Below are 19,490 nucleotides of genomic sequence, written 5' to 3' on the forward strand. Positions count from 1 at the left end.
CATCTTGTGGTGGCCATCTTCTGTCCACATGGGGGCGGCCATCTTTGACCACATGGGGGCAGCCATCTTGTGTGTTGGAGTGATGGTCAATTTGCATATTACCTCTTTATTATATAGGATTGTCAAGGAAATATTCTACTATCATACATCCCTGGGGAAACTTCAAATCCCTAGTTTCTCTTCCACCTATTTAAGTCTTGATTTCACTTGGCCTCTCCATCCCTTACCTAAGCACATATCACCTTATTACTGCTCCTAGTTTTAATTAGGCCATACATTTCCCCATACCATCTTTCTCTTCAGATTTCATTGTCTTATTTTTAATTTCATCACTATTATCATTCAGGTCAAAATATCTTCTAGTTTCCCTTATGATTTTTCCTTTCAAATGTGTGTTGTTTAACTTCCAAACATTTGGCAACTTTTGAGATATCTTCCTGTTATTGATTTCCAGTTGATTTCATTGCAGTTAGAGTGCACACTCTGTATGACTTCAGTATTTTTTAAATTTGTTGGGGTTTGTTTTATGGCCTGGAATATGGAACTATCTTTCCATATGCACTTGAAGAGATTATGTATTCAGCTGGTTTAGGGTATAGTGATCTAAAAAAAAAAACATTAGGTCAAGGTAATATATTTTGTATCTTCTATATTCTTACTGATAATTTTTGTCTAACTTATATTAATTACTGAGGGAAGTATATTAAAATCTTCAACTATAATGTGGATTTGTCTATTTCTGTCAGTTTTTGCTTCATATATTTTGAAGCTCTGCTATTAGATGCATGCACATAAAAGATTATTATATCTTCTTGATTAATTGACCTATTTATCATTATGAAATGCCCCCTCTTATCTCTGGTAATATTATTTGCCATGAATTCTAGTTTACCTGATATTAATGTAATTGTTTTGATTCTTTTTTAAAATTTTCCTTTTTTTTACATCACTTTAATATGAAAAATTTCAAATATACAGCAAAATTGGATGAATTTTGCAGTGAACATCCTAACCATTAATATATTACTATGCCTGTTTTATCCCATTTCTATCTATCTACCCATCTCTATCCATCCATCAATCTATCTCATATTTACTCATTTTAAAGTAAATTGCATGCCTATCATTAGCTAGACTTCAAAATTTGTTTACAGTTTTTTTTATGTAAAATTTACATATAATAAAATACACAAATCTTAAGTGTACATATAATGAGTTTTGACAAATGTATATCCTTGTGTAACCCAAAACCCTCTTAAGGTATAAAACATTCCCATCACCTTCAAAAGTTCTTTCCTGTCCCTTTCTAGTCAATTTCTGCCCCCACCTCAGCCCAAAGGCATCCTAAATCAGTTTTTTTTTCTATTCTAGGGCATCATATAAAGGGAATAATATAATATGTAGCCTTTAGGGTCAGACTTTTTTCACTTAGCACAGTGTTTTTGAGATTCATTTACATTGGTTCATATATCAGTAGTTTGTTACATTTTACTATTATTTATCTTACTGTATGTATTGCAGTTCACTTATCAATTCTTGTATCAGTGGACGCCTAGACAGTGGTCGGCAAACTCATTAGTCAACAGAGCCAAATATCAATAGTACAAAGATTGAAATTTCTTTTGAGAGACAAATTTTTTAATCTTAAATTATATAAGTAGGTACATTGTTATTAATTTAATTAGGGTACTCCTAAGGCTTAGGAAGAGCTACACTCAAGGGGCCAAAGAGCCACATGTGGCTCACGAGCCGCAGTTTGCCAACCATGGGCTAGGACATTATGAATAAAGTTGATATGAGCATTCTTGTGCAGTTTTTGTGGGCAAATGTTTTCATTTTCATTGAGAAACTGTGTTGCTTTTATGACCTTAGTAAAAACTTGTCTCTCTAGGGCCCACGAGGAACACCCGGCTCTCCAGGAGCTGTAGGACCTATAGGATCACCAGGATTTCAAGTAAGTAACTAAATCTACCATGTTATCATAGAATTCATTCACATGAATGCTTTAGCCACTAGGCCAGCGGTTCTCAACCTATGGGTCGCGACCCCTTTGGCAGTCGAATGACCCTTTCACAGGGGTCGCCTAAGACCATCCTGCATATCAGATATTTACATTATGATTCATAACAGTAGCAACATTACAGTTATGAAGTAGCAACGAAAATAATTTTATGGTTGGGTCACAACATGAGGAACTGTATTTAAAGGGCCAGAAGGTTGAGAACCACTGCACTAGGCCATGGATTTAATGTGCACCTGTGTAAATGTAGGTTCTCCTAGTAGAGAAGGTAACTCCATTCTTGGAGGATTAAAAGAAAGTATGCTCTTATAAGGAGCTATGTATTGTCTTTATTTATTAGCATCAATATGACTATTCACTCTGTGCTTCCAAAGTCACCTAGTCTGGATCAACCTAAAGTATAGCCCAGAGATGGCAGATACCTGGCATGTCTATTGTTACCATCCACTCCCCTGGTGCTGCTAATTAATCATACTACCACCAGCATCACCTACCCTGAGCACAGAAGAATTTTCAAAATCCTTTTCAACACTGCAACTTGGAAAGCTCTACCTACCTCTCTCTTTTTTATACCAATCCTGTTTACCATAGCTGGCATAGGAAAAGCATAGCGAGTCATCTGTGTGGTTCTGGGAAAGCCCTGCCCGGATTTTTCTTTCTCCAGTGCATAAAATCCTTCCACTGATTACTTTGGTTTACCTTCACCAAAGTAATTGGCCTATTGGGAAGAATGACACATGAAACTTTCACTATCTTAACATGAATGTGATTATTGGGTCAATTTGGGAGATTGAAACCTTGAGAGAGGGAGCTAGAGTTTGCTTCACCAATGCCAGGCTATACCAAGATGGGTGGAGTACTCTCAACATGCCCACATTCTTCTTGTCTGAAACTAAAAAGTGCTGTTTCTTTTCATCTTTAATATAGGGTCCTCCAGGCCCCCCTGGTCTCCCTGGTCTTGACGTAAGTATACTGTGTCTTAGGACATTTGGCCTCCTTCCATTAAGTAATCATGTTTCCCCAGATATTCTGGTTTGATTAAATGCACTTTCTGGTGGAAAAAAAAAGAGACTGCATTCCTACAGAAGTTCCCAGAACTTGTTTAGTAATTGATTTTGTTTTTCCTCCCTATGCCTCCTGCCCCAGGGGAATATGGGGTTAGGTTTCCAAGGAGAGAAAGGAGACAAGGTAAATAGATTTTCGCAAAATACAATCTGTATTCCACGTGCTCCAAAAAAATGTCTCTGGCTACAACCTTGTGCCTGCTTGTGTAAGGGGATTTGAATCTTTGCCTTGGGAAATGATCATTTTCCACCCCACATGGATCTTCTGATGAGGTCTCTTGAGGGCTTCATGTGTACATGCCACAAATAGGATATTGTGGTCTTTCTCCTTTAAATTATTGTAGTCTTCTTGTTTCCTACCTGTGAAGTGTGGATGTCTTACAAATATACTTTCTTGAAATATATTACCTCTTCCACTGGGGTATTTGTGTACTGTGCCACCTACTCTTTTCTTTTCTTGGCTTCTTATATCCTTCCTTCCTTTTCTTCCTTCTTTTCTTCTTCCCTCCTCCTCCTCTTGCTTCCTCTTCTCTTCCTCTCTCTTCATCTCCTCTCTCTTGCCTCCTTAGCCATGCTTTCACCATTCTCTTGTATCTCCCCTTCTTCATTCTCCTATTTACCTCTATAATGATTTAGGAGCCTCAAGAGAGACTACAAGCTTGTTTTTCTCCCCCTTCATGAGTGCCTCTTGTAGATTGCACTGCCTCCAATGAGCAAATTCAGCCGCCAATGTTCTAACATGGGCTTCACGGCCTCTGCTTGTGCTTTTGACAAGGATTAGACCAATAACAGTCTGATCACAGTTGCAGAGAAGTGTCCATTCACCTTGCTCAAACCCCTTTTTTGCTCTCCTCTAAACACCCTTATGCATGACCAGGCAAGCATGAACCTGCAGTTTCCTTTATTTTGCTTCCTTCTTCTGCACTGCTGGTACAAAATGCATTTGGACAGGCTTATAATTCTTCTCACTCCTTGGCACTGATAGTTTTGTTTCCTCATTGATACAATGGTGAGGGTAAAGAGGCCAAAGTAATGGACAGTTTATTTGTGAGTTACCTACAGAGGACAAACTTACCCTCTAGAGAAATGGTCTGTGTGGTTCTGCTTTGCTTAAAGTTCCTTTTGATCTTACAGGGGGATGTTGGTCTCCCTGGTCCTGCAGGACCCCCGCCATCTACTGGAGAACTGGAATTCATGGGGTTTCCCAAAGGGAAGAAAGGATCTAAGGTAGTGAATATTTAAGAACAGGAAAAGTTAATAAGCTTTTTCCTATTAATACCAAAGTTCAATTCAAATAACCAGACCACACTAGAAGGGCAGTGGGTCCTGGGCAATGGATTTTTGTTTGAAAGTGAAGTTAAAGCCTTCTTTGTTTTGTCCCTCATGAAAGGCTTTTTAAAAGGTTGTCTTTTGGTATGTGGATATGAGTGTTCTTGGTTTTCTGAGTATTCATTTAAGTGATTATTTTCTGTGTTTCACTTTTGCAGATCCAATTTTCAAGATGCTAAATAACTTAAATATTGAAGAGTTGGGTTTTTCCTCCTAACTCCCAACTTTCTCAATATTATGTTGTTCCCGAAGACTGTGACAGAGCACATACGATATAAATTGTTGCTCTTTGAGTTGCAGTATGTTTTTTTAAGTTATTTGCCCTTAAAACTTGAGCATGCTAAAAAGGATATATTGTCAACATGTGGCAGTAGATGCCCTAATTTACCTGATCTGAACTACCAAGGCTGAAGCTGTAGACCTGTTTAGCCAATATGTGTTATACTCTGTATTTTGATATGAATGAGTGTGCATATGGGTGTACTAGTATTTGAATGGTTACATGCTGTTAAACTGTCCAGATATTTTTCAGTAATCTGCATTCCCTTCTTTCCTGGGGTTTTCATAAGTTTTATGATTCTGTGCCTCTGGCCAATGCATCCAGCCAGGAGAAGATGTTTAGTCTCATTTCTTTAAGTTTGTCTTTGTGCAAACAATAGCTCCAGGTTCCCTCCAGGTTTATAGGAAGTATCCATTGATTAGAAACAGTTTATAAACATGTGAAAGATTACTTGCATTCCTGATTATTCCCAAACTTTAGAGAGCCCTTCCAGGGCACATATAGGAAAATTAGCATGTAATTGTTACTCTTTCCCCAAAACCATTGGTTTTTTGCAGTCTGTAATTTGCACCACCCTTTGATGCCCCAATCCTGATACCCCATTGGTTTCCCACAGCCCAGCCCAAGTAGCTCAAGAGAGCCATCTCCTTTAAGTTCACTGCTTCCTGCTGCTACTCACTAAGCTTTGCTTATTTTTCCAGGGGGAACCAGGGCTTCAGGGTTCTCCAGGAACAAGTGGCCCTCCAGGATTTCCAGTAAGTCTCTTTATTTGGTCAATATCTATATAGTGTTTGATTGGACAAAAGCTGTAGCAATAGAAGGCTAACAGGAAGACTTCTTCCTATGGTTATTGTAGAGAATTCCACCATCTTCATTATTAGAAGGCATTTGAAATGTTCTTTTTTAAAAATATATTTTTATTGTTGATTTTAGAGAGGAAGGGAGAGAGAGATAGGAACGTCAATGATGAGAGAGAATCACTGATCAGCTGCCTCCTGTATGCCTCACACTGGCGATGAAGCCCACAACCCAGGCATGTGCCCTGACAGGGAATCAAACAGTGACCTCTTGGGTTCATAGGTCGATGCTCAATCACTAAGCCACTCCAGTCAGGCCATTTGAAATGTTCTTTGTTTCTTGAACCCATGGGAACATTATCCTGACTCTTCATGAGACTCTATACCTTAGAGTTTATTAGCTCAAGTTCTAGAGTTAAAACATACTTAGGCTTGACTTCTGGTTTCACCACATTCTAGCTATGTGATGTTGGACAAGTTTCTTTTTCTCTTTCTTTCTTTTTTTTTAATCCTCACCTGAGGATATTTTTCCATTGATTTTTTAAAGAGAGGGGGAGAGACAGAGAGAAATGCCAACGTGAGAGAAACACATTGATTGGTTCCCTCCTGCATGAGCTCCGACCAGGGCCCAGGCCAGAGAGGAGCCAGCAACTGAGGTACGTGCCCTTGACCAGAGACAAACCCGGGATCCTTTGGTCCACAAGCCAATGCTCTATCCACTAGGGTTTGACAAATTTTTTAACTTAATGAAAAGGACTTAGCAAATGTCTGACATTTATCAATTGTTCAGTAAATGGGAGTTAAATTTAGTAATCCTATCTTCACTTTCTTATCTGCCTTTGTATCTTTCACTCAAAAAACCTTTCGAGGGCCCCTATGTGCTAGGCATTCTGCTGGACTCTGAGGCTATAAGAGTAATAACAGTTCAATAATTAAAAGTCCCTGTCCTTGAGGAAAGTACATTCTAGTGGGAAAATGAGGGAAGAGACAGACAATAAACAAGAAAACAAATGGTAAGGGATACATAGAAGATTAAAAAAAAGTAAAGTGATGGAATGTGGATTGGGAATGGGTTAGGCTACTTTGGACAATGGTCAAGAAAGGCCTCTCTGAGGAAATGCATATTATAAGGGAACAAGACATGTGAAGATCAGGAAGATTGTTTCTGGCTGAGGGAACCATAAGTATGAAGACCCTAAGTTTGGAAAAAGCTCAGAGCTTTTGAGGAACAACAAGTTGAATGGATGGAAGCAGAGTGAGCAAGGTCAAGAACCAGGCATTAGAAGGCAGAGAGGAAGGATCTAGATCAGTGGTTCTCAACCTTCCTAATGCCGCGACCCTTTAATACATTTCCTCATGTTGTGGTGACCCCCAACCATAAAATTATTTTCGTTGCTACTTCATAGCTGTAATTTTGCTACTGTTATGAATCGTAATGTAAATATCTGATATGCAGGATGTATTTTCATTGTTACAAATTGAACATAATTAAAGCATAGTGATTATCACAAAAACAATATGTAATTATATATGTGTTTTCGATGGTCTTAGGCGACCCCTGTGAAAGGGTCGTTTGACCCCCAAAGGGGTCGAGACCCACAGGTTGAGAACCGCTGATCTAGATCATGGAGACTTTTATCGGTCAAATATGGCTTTTATGTTAAATGTAGCAGGAATCTATTAGGAGGCTTTGACTTCTGGTTAGAGGGTATGGGGGAGTGGAGAAAGTGGGGAGAGTGAAGCAGAAAACAGAGGCTATTACAGCAGTCCAGTGGCTTCGACTAGGATAATAACAATGAAAATGGAAAGTACATGCATTCAAAATGTAAAAAGTTTACACTTTTCAAAAATATATTTTTACCAAAGGCCTGGTACACAAAATTCATGTATGTGTGTGTGGGGGGGAGCCTCCTCAGCCCAGCTTGCACCCTCTCCAACCCGGGAACCCTGGGGGGATGTCCAACTGCTGGTTTAGGCCCTATCCCAGGGATCGGGCCTAAACTGGCAGTCGGACATCCCTCTCACAATCCGAGACGCTGGCTCCTAACTGTTCACCTGCCTGCCTGCCTGATCATCCCTAACTGCCCCCCTGATGGCCTGGTCACCCCCAACTGCCCCCCTCTGCCAGCCTGGTTGCCCCCAACTGCCCTCTTGCTGGCCTGGTCACCCCTTACTGCCCCTTCTGCAGGCATGGTTGCCCCTTACTGCTGCCCCTGCTGACCTGGTCACCCCCAACTGCCCCCCGACCAGCCTGATCGCCCCCCAACTGTCCCCCCGCTGGCCTGGTCACCCCATGCAGCCTGCTGTTCAGTCATTTGGTCGTCCCTCACTAACCCCCCTGCCGGCCTTGTCGCCCCATGCAGCCTGCTGTTTGGTCCTTACTGTTACTGTGACAGCGTCCTGGACAATTTGCATATTCCTCTATGATTAGTATAAATTGACTTCAGAGAGGAAGGGAGAAAGAGATAGAAACATCAATGATGACAGAGAATCATTGATCTGCTGCCTCCTGCATGCCCCCTACTGGGGATGGAGCCTATAACCCAGGCATGTGCCCTTGACCAGAATCAAACACGGGAATCTTCAGTCCACAGGCTGTCACTCTATCCACTGAGCCAAACCAGCTAGGGCTAAACATTTTATTATAGAACATTTTAAACATATACAGAGTAGAGAGAATGGCATAATGGTACAAATGTCAATAATTGCCAACTCATAGCCAATCTGAAGCAAATAACAGACATATTATTTCATCATAAATACCTCAACATTTCCAAGAGATAAGGGCTTTTTAAAAGCATAATGACAATATAATCATCAGATATTAAGTATTAGTAATTGCTTAATATCAGTTAAAGGAAAGAATTCAGATTTGTGATTGTCTCATAAATATATTATTTATAATTGCCTCACTGGAATTAGAATCCAAATGAGGCCCACATATTACATCTGGTTGATATGGCTCTTAATTCATAAGATGTATTTTGAAGGAGAAGTTGACAAGGTTTTCATGGGTTAGATGAAGGGGTAGGGAGGGAAATGGATGAATCAAAGATGAATGAACATGACTGCTTGCTGGCAAAGTGGGGATGGATGACTGTAGTGCTTCTCTACAGATTTTTGAAACACTGTGTCTCTCTGGGTGGCCAGAAAACAGAGCCAGTAGAGCCAGTGGCACAGGTTGTTTCCATGATGATCCTGTTATTCTGTAGAAACACAGGAGAGCAGAGAATCATGTGTTCAGTGTCTTTGATTATAATCAGCTCAGCATCTAATGAATCAGAAAGGAAGAGAACCCTACTGTTGGAGACAAGACACCTGGGCTTAAGACTCAGCTCCAGTTTGGGGACTTTTTCAAGTCTCTGAAGCTCTCTGTATATCTGTAATATAGCAATGGACATACTCTCAATGAGGCCCACCTCTCAATGTAGAGTTTATTTGCAAAGTATGAAATTGTGCTGTTCAAAATGATACCACTAGCCACATATGGCTACTGAGCTCTTGAAATGTGGTTAGTCTGAAATGAGATGTGCCATAAGTGTGAAATACACACCAGATTTTAAAAACTGGGTATGAGAAAAAATCTAAGATGTCCCATTAACAATTTTTACTTCAGTGTTGAAATGACAATATTTACCATATATTTTGTTAAATAAAATGTTATTAAATTAACACCTCAGCATTTCTAAGAGATAAGGGCTTTTTAAAAGCATAATGACAATATAATCATCAGATATTATTTTACGTATATTATTTTACGTCTCCTATTTATTTTACGTTCTTAAGGTGACTACAAAAAAATTAAAATAACAGTAGCTCACATTATATTTCAATTGGACAGCACAGATATAAAGTGCTTTGCAAGTGTGCTAGGGAAAAAGGTTTGCACCTTCCTTTGTGAACATTTCACATAGATTTCAGTCACCTCCAGTGATGCCTGTGAGGTATGCAAGGTGGGCTGGGCTTATCTCCTTGTGTTGATGAGGAAACCATGGGCTGAACGGATGAAAAGGATTGATTGTCCAGAGTCACACAGCAAATTATTAGCAGAACTGAGACAGATATTCAGCTTTCTTTACTTCTATCCAATTCAGAACTTTTTCCCCATACCACACTGCCCCCTACAGTCCAGTTCATTCTTGTCATTATGGTGGTGGAACTTTGGTGTGACTGGATTTACAGGCTCACTCTCCCTCCCTCCCTCTCATTCTCTTCCAGGGTCTACCTCAAATAATTCCCCCTGCTGCATTTTCACCGTGTTCCCTTTTGTCCTGTAAAATAAAAAGAGACTGGCTGACAACAATGCAGGGTGATAGATTGCAATACCGTTTGAAGCTCAGCATTTCCAGTGTTTCACAATGTGGGCTGAAAAATAGAAACTCCAGTTGATTGTAAATACATCCCAAGCTGAAAAATGCCTCTCTTTATATAACACAGCATATTTTCAGATGTTGGAAATCAGAGTTTTCAGCCCACTTCGGAATAGATTTGATATGAAAACTTGCCAAATCATGTAATTTCTTCACTCCTAACATCTCTACCTGCTTAATGAGAACATTCATAGGTACCTTCTGTGTCTTATGACAGAAAATTTGTGAGAAGAAAGGTGGTAACATGTTTGAGATACTTTGGGCTTTTCAGAGGAAACACACTTTGAAATCCAAACCCCTCACATAAACTTTCAATTATCCACTCAAGGCAGAGCTGAGAATGGAATCTTTAGGGAATCCAAATTGTTCTCTTTAACAATTTGTTTCCCTTTCATATGAGCCTAAATATTTGCAGCAATTGCTAACAAGTAGCCAGCCCTATATTATGTATGCCTTCTTTCTCTTGCACCCTTTGCAGTGACCAAATATCCCTGATTTTTGGCTCAGTCTCAGCTTCACACATTTCACCCCATTGTCTCCAGGAGCATACTCAGACTTATAGACCACAGATACTCCCATGAAGATTGTTGGAATCATGCACCTGTGTGTTGTCTGTCCAAGGAACTGGCAAACACAGGGTAGGGCAAAATAGAAAAGATGAGGAGAGAGAGAAGAACCTGGCAAATCCTGAGGTACCTATTGAGTGGACCTGAGGCAGCTACTGGGCAGGCGGTGTTCTCCTTCAATTGTGCACCACGTTTTCCAGGCACTTCAAGTGGGTCCTTTGAAGATGAAGACCCAGCTTGCCAGACTTAAGCTAGGCCCTGGGCCCTGGTGCCCTGATGGTGAATAGCAGCAGTGTGACATGGACAGAGTTGAGAAGGAGACCACTTTCCTAACCTCTCAAGTTTCAAATCTCAAGTTGCCATCAAATGCCAACCAGAACAGATTTCTGCAGTTTAGGTTCTAAAATATTGCCACAAATCCCACCCTGATCCTCCCCCATGACCTCCCACCCCCTTATCATGCTTCAGCCTCCCTCCTGCCTTCCCATTAGAGAAGCCACCCTTGCTGTGGAGGGGTGTCTAGCCATCTCCACTGCCTTTACTGGGGCCCTAGGAAGTCATTGGGTTGAGGGAGAAGCTCAAGCAGAGTGTGACTGCATGGTGGCCTCCCTCTCAGGGGAGCATGTCTCTGAAGACCATGGCCACAGTGTCTCTCACTGGGCAGTGGGTTCTGACACCTCTTGGTTCCAGCCTAGTGTTTGTACCTTGCTTGTTTCTTTTCTTTGTTTTCTTTTTTACTGTACCCATTTTTAACTTTTATTTTTATATCTAATTTTAAATTAAGTTCACATACAATATTACATTAGTTACAGGTGTACAACAGTGGTTAGATGTGTGTATACCTTAGAAAAGTGATCACCACCATAAGTCTAGGAACCATCTGTCACCATGCATATTTTTATTATTGACTATATTTCCTGTGTTGTACTTTATATCACTGTGACTAATTTTGTAAGTCAGCTTGCCTTTTTTTTTTCACCATCCTCCCCACCCTGACCCAGTGACTATGTCATTCCCCCTTATTTCTGGCCAAGTGACTAAAATTGACTAATATCCTTAAACCAAAAATACCAGTATATCAGGGCCCTGGAGAGCATACCTGTAAGGACTAGATGGTCCTAGGACATTTTGCTAGAACAGCTTGTTCAGCAGGGCCCTGTATGGTGCCTCCCTGTGCTGGAGACAAGCTGAGCCTACAGCCCAATATCTTGCCAAGTCATCTATTTTGTATTGGCTTTAACACACACTCAAAGATTACTTTTTTTTCCTTTTTAAACTTATGTATTTATTTTTTTCACATTGTTGTGCAAATTCTCAGACCTTCTCTCTGAGAAACAGATTTGTAGACCACAGGAAGAAGGAAGACAAGGCCCCCTTGTCTTTACAACTGTGGCAAAATATGTGTATGGGGGGCACAAGACAGTTCCTAGACATTCCTTCACCCTTTGAAATAGTTTTGTCCTCTGGGCAATTATTCCATTTAATTCAACAAGTATGTATGGGGCCTTGTATGCATTCAGCCTGCAGTAATGTGCCTTGGAGGAGACAGAAGTGAGTGTGATATCATCCTTCTGCTTGTCAATTATAAGACCCATCTTAGTGCTTTTAGAGTTTGGGGCAGCCTGAGCTGCCATAGCTTCCATGGACAGGACAGAGAACATTGCATGAAGTACTTCACTTCAGAGGCCAATACACACATTCCACCAGGTGGCAGCATGCATTGGTTTCCAATTTGAGATCCAGAACTGAGATTTCAAATAAGTTTGCATTCAGTTTGACCTGCAAGCCTTCTGAATAGAAATCCTATTCAGCATGCAGTCTGAGCTATTTGACACACAACTGCAGATGAAGAGAAAGGCAAATAGAAACCAAAGCCTGCTTTGAATCAGACCATTCTCAGACACACACTCCACCAATAAAAACACAACAAAACAATCCACATTAAAAAACAAAACAACAAAAAAACCTTGGGCCTAGAAAGCTAAGGGCTATTCAGCTGTTGTCAGTACCCATGGGAATACTCTCACTACATAAGAGGAGGAAAACTATAAACAGGATTTGTACAGTGCCTTCTCAACCAGTTGAGCCAGGTCACAACAGGAGGACAACAGGTAATGTGCCACAACACTTAGTGTCTTTTACAAGCTTACATGTAAGAAAGCTTCACTGCCTCCTTTACTCTCATAATAGGCTTAAATGTTGTTTGCCAAAATCTATTCTCCAGAACATCCAATTTTAAGCAGTAACAAATGGCTTTGATTCAGTTTGCTGGGAAAGTCTTTATCCACTTATATAATGAACTCTTCTGTATCTTGGGGTCCAGAATGTTCTTGCCTCTCAGAGGTTCTCAACCTGTGGGTCGCGACCCCTGAAAATACATCCTGCATATCAGATATTTACATTACAATTCATAACAGTAGCAAAATTACAGTTATGAAGTAGCAACGAAAATAATTTTATGGTTGGGGGTCACCACAACATGAGGAACTGTATTAAAGGGTCGCGGCATTAGGAAGGTTGAGAACCACTGCTTAGACTCAGAGCAGAGGAAGCTCTTTCTCACTCTGCTTTTTTTGGATTTCTGCCTCTTCATAGAGAATCCTCCAGTCATGCCCATGGCTGTAAGCCCTCATCTCTTGTAAGCAGGGCAAGAGGGATTGGAAACCATGTCACAGTCCCCATTTGGAGTGCTCCTAGGGCAGTGATGGTGAACATTTTGAGCTCAGCATGTCAGCATTTTGAAAAACCCTAATTTAACTCTGGTGCCGTGTCACATATAGAAATTTTTTGATATTTTCAACCATAGTAAAACAAAGATTTATATTTTTGATATTTATTTTATATGTTTAAATGCCATTTAACAAAGAAAAACCAACCAAAAAAATGAGTTCGTGTGACACCTCTGACACACGTGTCATAGGTTCACCATCACTGTCCTAGGGTCTGCAGGACTCTAGACCACACCAAGATAGAAAGACTTCCCACTGAGAAGGATATTGTAATCATCATATCTCCTCTAGTATTGACCACCAAGAATTAACATTTGAGGGTCAAAAAAAAAACCAAATTCCTGGATGGTGGAAGGAAGCCTATTCTCATGGAAAGGGTCCTGGAATGGAAGTCTGACAACCCGGCTTTCTGATTCTGTAACCCATAAAGATGCTTAGCCCTTCTGAGTGTTATTCTCCCCATCTGAAAAATCAATGGGATTAGATATTTTATCATTTCTATGCTGTTAGTCCATGTTACTATAAATATATGCAATATTGTTTGAGGGAGAAGACATTACTTCTAGAACCAAAATGTAACCTTGAATGAATGGTCCAAATTATATTCAGGTCCTATGTGCTTCTCAAAAAGTGACAGGAGACTCAGCATTGTGAGCCTCCCCAGTGGAGCAATGGAGATGGTTTGAAATTACCACTGTGCTTTGGATGGAACCAGAAGACCTATGAGGAAATGAATGTTATAACTTATGGTTTCTTTTTCCCTTTAGGGATTTGGAACTGCAGGAGAAAAAGGAGAAAAAGGCATCCCTGGTTTGCCAGGACCTAGGGTAGGTAGGGTAGGAACCTGGAATGTTGCTTGCCTGGGTCTGTTAAGTCACCTGGTCTATTTTATTTTCTATTTTCAAATTTATGTTATGTAACTTTATGGCCACTTAAGCTTTTCTTTTTTTAATAATTATTTTATTAGTTTTTGTTTTAGACACTTTTTTTTGTTAATCCTCACCCGAGGATATTTTTCCATAGATTTTTAGAGAGAGTGGAAGGGAGGGGAAGAGACACAGAGAAACATCGATGTGAGACAAATACATTGACTCATTGCCTTCCACATGCGTTCCAACCAGGGTCGGGGATCAAGACTGCAACCTAGGTACATGCCTTGACCAGAATTGAACCCAGGTCCCTTCAGTACACTGAGCCAAACCAGCTAGGGCCACTTAAGCTTTTCTTTCTCTTCCTCAGCCTTCTGGCAGGCCCCTAAGATTACCTTCTCTCCACTTTTACCCATTCCCTTGAAGTAATGGTTCCTTTGAATAAAGAATGATGTACCCCTATACAGGTGACTACTCAGACTATTTACTCCCCTTGCTCCCATGTATAACTACCTTCTGGGCTAAAGAATTATGTGACTGTTGTCTTGCTTTCATTCCATTCTATCCTGTGGGAATATGGGCAAGGGTGAGAGTTGGGGGATGCAGAAATGGAAGAAAGAGGGCCAAGTGCAATTTTTATAGAACAGAAACAAGCCTGAGAAGTTCTAGATTGTGGTGATGTTTTGAGTCAACAGTTTCCAATAATAATTTCACTTCAAGAGGAAAAATAATTTCACACACTTGGGTCTTACACTGTAAGCAAATGGTCAACCTTAGCCTTAAAGAAGTAACACTTTAGAGAATTGTGTTTTAGCTTCATCATGAAGCTTGTTAGTCTTTTGAATTTTCAGCAATGTTCATCCATTACCCTGCCATTTCTTTCTCTTTCTCTTCTTTTCCCTACTCCCTTGTCTAGAAAAGGCACAATCACCAACAAATTATGCATTTGGAGTGAGAGACAAGTGGCCCTCCCACAATATATTTAAACATTTCATGACTTGAGGCTAATGCAGACTAAGTATAATACCACCCAGCCCTTTTACCAAATTCCACCTAGTGCTTAAAATGTTTCCATTTATTTAGCTCTTTAAAAATGCTCTGTGTGGTGGCTATTCAACCTGATGGATTAGTAGTTAGAAAGAAGTCATTAAGCCAGGTCTAGGAACATTCTCTTACCTGATTTTAGGAGCTGTTAAACCCTGAACTCAGTTGGATAGCTTTGTTATGTAAATCTAGTGGCTTTTTCTAGTGTGAGCTATTAATCTTTCTCAGGTGCCTTTTTTTCTCTTTACAGGGTCCCATGGGTTTAGAAGGAGTCCAAGGACCGACAGGGAGTCAGGTATTTTGGTTAATATTATTAAAGCCTTGGTGTATAAAATCTGAAGCAAAAGGTCCCATCACTTTTCTTAACATGACCATCAATCCAAAGGGAGACATTGCTTATAATGCAAATTTTTCACCTCCCTTTAATTGGTATAAACTCAACTACTCTCTTCTTTTGTTTGCAACCAAGAAGATGTCAAGTTTGGTGCCATGCCATGTCATGCTATATGATGTGGTCATACTTCTTTAGCATGTTATCAGTGCTTAGCAAGGCCAGCCTGCTTATATTCACCTCTAGCCTTTTGGCCCTTGTACCTCCAAGCATGCAAGTTGGCTACTAGTGTGCCATGGCCTTCTGTAACAGATTACAGAGTCAGGTAGGATCCATACATACCCTTGAATGCCAGCCAATGTCCCTGTGCCATTTGCACTGGCCTAATCCAAACATCATTATGTAGACATTCAACTTAGCTGTAACTATGTTCTGTCACAGGGCAAGAAGGGGTCCTCAGGTTTCCTCGGGCTTAATGGATTGCCAGGAATTAAGGTAATGTTGTTGGGAAGTAAAAATCCAGGATTGGGGAGAAGGAAGAGTGAAGAATTGCCAAAAATGCTGTTTAGTCCATTCAGGCTACTATAACAAAATATCACAGATTGGGTAGCTTATAGACAGCAGAAATTTATTGCTCGCAGTTCTGGAGACTAGAAGTCTGGGATCAGGGTGCCAGTATGGTTGAGTTCCAGTGAAGGCCCCCTTCCAGCTTGCAAACTACCTATATTTCCCTGTGTCCTCATATGATGGAAAGAGCGAGATAGCTCTATTGGACCTTTTATATAATGGCACTGATCCCAATTGGGGCAGCTCTGCCCTCATGACCCACCTCCAATTACAATCACCTTGGGCATTAGGTTTTCAACATTAATTTGGGGGGGGGGGGGGACGGACACATTCAGACCATAGCAAAAGCCTACATATGAAATAAAGTATTTTTAAAGTATTTTAACATTTTAGATGTCATCCTTTTCACATGAAATGCATACATCCTACTTTAATACACAAAGCTGATGAGAATTATTTAATACTACTTGATAAATGGTAGACTAAATGGGGAGGGGAACGTGGTAGCAAATCCATTCTTTCAAGGAGGAATATTTTTTTATTGACATTGCTTAGAATTGCCAACTTTTCAGTTTTATTATTGTTCTTAAATTCTCTACTGACAATGCATTCCCTTATTGCCTGCACGTAGGACAGAGAATTCCCACCACCCCCCTCTAAATATGCCACTGTATCTGATTATGGTATCTGAGTCCCTTTTGGGGGACAATTAAGACTCCTTTGACTTCTTCTGCCTGACATTCACTAACAAGAGCAGTGACAATAGCAAAGTCCCAGGCCTGCTGAGAGTGAGGAAAATGTTGAAACACTGCTTCCCCCCTTGGCATCTCTTGGGTGCAGCCATGTTATCTATTTCTATGATATATTTTCCAGGCCCAGAGCAGGTTTTCCTAGAGTCAGGTTGCAAAATGAAATTGGGATCCCTTTTCTTGACAGGGTTGCAATTGAGTATCAGACTTCTGACCTGACTTGTGTTGCCTTCAACTTAAATTGATAGGACTTTGAAATTAACCTATGGACTAGTTGACCCTGGAAATCAGGGGTTGCAGAAGGAGGAACTTTTCTGGGGAATGGATTTGAGGGCACATAGGTCTTAGGTGATGAGGTCACAAATATTCGTATTTAATGTATTTAATCCTTGCAGGGAGAAAAGGGTGGTGTTGGCCTGCCAGGCCCAGATGTTTACATCGATACAGATGGTGCTGTGATCTCAGGTGCAATTTTTCATTGATTTGAGCATAGAAGAAAAGACAGGGAGTTAAATTCTATATCCCTTATAATTATTTAAAGATTATTTTGTCAGCCATTGGATTGCTGCTAAACTCAACACTTCCAAGGGCTCCTCCTGGGTCCTGAACTTGGGGAGTGAAGCTAACTCCAATGTCTTGGGGAAACAAGCCAAAACCTACTGCATTTTTGTGTTGGGTCTACCAAGGCTAGGGTTTGAGTTAGCTTGGGCCTGGGTTTGAGAAAAATGGTTATTCTAGTGATGCTTAGGGAAGGATTGATATCCTCCCCAGCTAGGCTGACTTCAAGCCTGATACTATGGGACACTCAGGTCTCAGCTACATGATCCCATGCATGCTTGAGCTTGACAGTTTCATTGGAAATAAAAATGTATCCTTGGGGGAGCAACTGGTTAACAGAATGATGCTTTGAAAGTTTGTCTTCACCTCTCTTTTTTCTAGTTACTGTGTGTGCCTAACTCTTCCCTTTGCCTTCTCCAAAGATCCAGATGCCCACTCTCTCCAGCTACTTCTTGCTTGATCAAAGGCTTCTACTATTGTGTCTCTTCAACCTGGGTCTCCTAACTTATCTTTCTCCCCTCATCCTCTCAAGCTCAAGCTCTGTCTGGTAAACCCATTGAAGCTGAGACATTAACAGTTGACAGTGTCTTCCTCTGGTCTTCTCCCAAAAAACCTATGTGTATAACATGAAAAATACCAGTAGACTTCAACCCCTTAACCCAAATGGTAGACATTTGAGGCATTATATCAGATTACTAATAGTAGTAGGAACTTCATAGTACTTGCCAGATCTTACCATGGGAGGCAAACTCTGGCCAGAGCATTTCTGAACACTAGTGGAGTCTTAGTTCAAGTAGACCCACTATCATATGAGGGCATTAGCATCTGGGAGAGACCTATGAAGGACAAGAAAGGCACCTCTACCTGAAGACATCTCCTTGCATCTTTTCTTAGGCATTTTGTGGCATTTGTGAGTGTCTTCTGGGTTTGCTTACTTCTTTTTTTATTTCATTGTAATGCCAGGTTATCCTGGAGACCCTGGTATTCCAGGACTCCCAGGACTTAAAGGTGATGAAGGCATCCAGGGCCTGCCTGGCTCTTCTGGCATCCCCGGATTACCAGCTTTACCAGGTGAAACAAATTAACCCACCTCCTACACAGATCAGTTATCTCTCTACTCTGATGTCCAGTATCCCCTTCTATATCTCTGGTCTAGTACACACCTAGCCAAAGTCAAAGGAAAGGTTAACTAGTCAGTTAGGTTCTCACTGCCAGCCAAGGCTAATGTATATGAGGAGTAAGCTTGGGTGGACAACTTTCCTTTGGCCTCAATAATGTGTTATAGCTAAATAGGCAATCCAGACTGTCATTGAGGTTTGCAGCAGCTATAGAAACCTGGGTTGGACTGCTGGAGCCCTGTCATTTTTCTAAGAATGTGCCATCCAGTTGATGCTTAACAGAAGGCCCTAACAAAAGCTCAGAGGAAAGTTGGTATCGAGACCCTCGCTCTGTGCATAATTAGCCCCAGCATCCTATGGAAAGTACCCATAAAGCAATCACTTGAGAGGCATACCTCTATGGCATTCTATAGTAACAAAAATAGAAAGGGCATGCCAGAGTCTGGGAGGCAATTATGTCCCAAATATACTCAGACATTACTTGTATTTATTTTATCTTAAATCCTCACCCAAGGATATGTTTATTGATGAGAGAGAGAGAGAGAGAGCGAGAGAGCGAGAGAGAGAGAGAGAGAAACTTCGATGTGAGAGCCCCGACCAGTGATCAAACCTATAACCTAGGTATGCACCCTGACCAGGAATCTAACCTTCAACCTTTTTGGTGTACAGGACAATGCTCCAAGTAACCAAGCCACCCGGCTGGGGCTCAGACATTATTTTAAAGGTACCAGTTTCTAAATTCCTTGGAATGAGCTTCTATAAAGATTCCTGTGCTTTTAAAGCAGCCACTTGGAAGAAGTACAGCTGACTGCAGAACCAAACTGGAAAAAAATCAAAAAATGAGAAGCTAGAGACCCAGGTTTCCCTCTGAGGTTTGCCACTAAGAAGCTCTGCACCCTGACCAATTTGTCTCATGTCATTGGGCCTTAATTTCTCAAGAGGTTAGGTTAGGAGATTCCCAAGGACTTTTCTAACTTTGATGTAAGAGAAGGGCAAATGCTTTCCCAAATTCTTCCCTTGTAGTTTAGTTTCCAATGTATGCCACTGAGTAGAATACCCCCGAAGAGTAAGTGGGATGATGTGATTAGTATTTTTGTGT

At 40.8% G+C, this 19,490-nt stretch overlaps 1 protein-coding gene across 1 annotated transcript in view; it reads left to right on the plus strand.

Moving 5' to 3' along the window:
• COL4A6 (collagen type IV alpha 6 chain) overlaps nucleotides 1-19,490 on the plus strand; it is a 374,284-nt gene that overhangs the window by 314,857 nt on the left and 39,937 nt on the right. Inside the window, 10 exon segments of the mRNA XM_023758663.1 lie at nucleotides 1,892-1,954; nucleotides 2,948-2,983; nucleotides 3,167-3,208; nucleotides 4,219-4,311; nucleotides 5,395-5,448; nucleotides 13,923-13,982; nucleotides 15,319-15,363; nucleotides 15,841-15,894; nucleotides 17,111-17,180; nucleotides 18,237-18,344. Of these exon segments, the coding sequence (XP_023614431.1) occupies nucleotides 1,892-1,954; nucleotides 2,948-2,983; nucleotides 3,167-3,208; nucleotides 4,219-4,311; nucleotides 5,395-5,448; nucleotides 13,923-13,982; nucleotides 15,319-15,363; nucleotides 15,841-15,894; nucleotides 17,111-17,180; nucleotides 18,237-18,344 (625 nt within the window).

Source organism: Myotis lucifugus, unplaced genomic scaffold (genome assembly GCF_000147115.1).
Source record: "Myotis lucifugus unplaced genomic scaffold, Myoluc2.0 scaffold_2, whole genome shotgun sequence".
In the NCBI taxonomy this organism is placed as follows: domain Eukaryota; kingdom Metazoa; phylum Chordata; class Mammalia; order Chiroptera; family Vespertilionidae; genus Myotis; species Myotis lucifugus.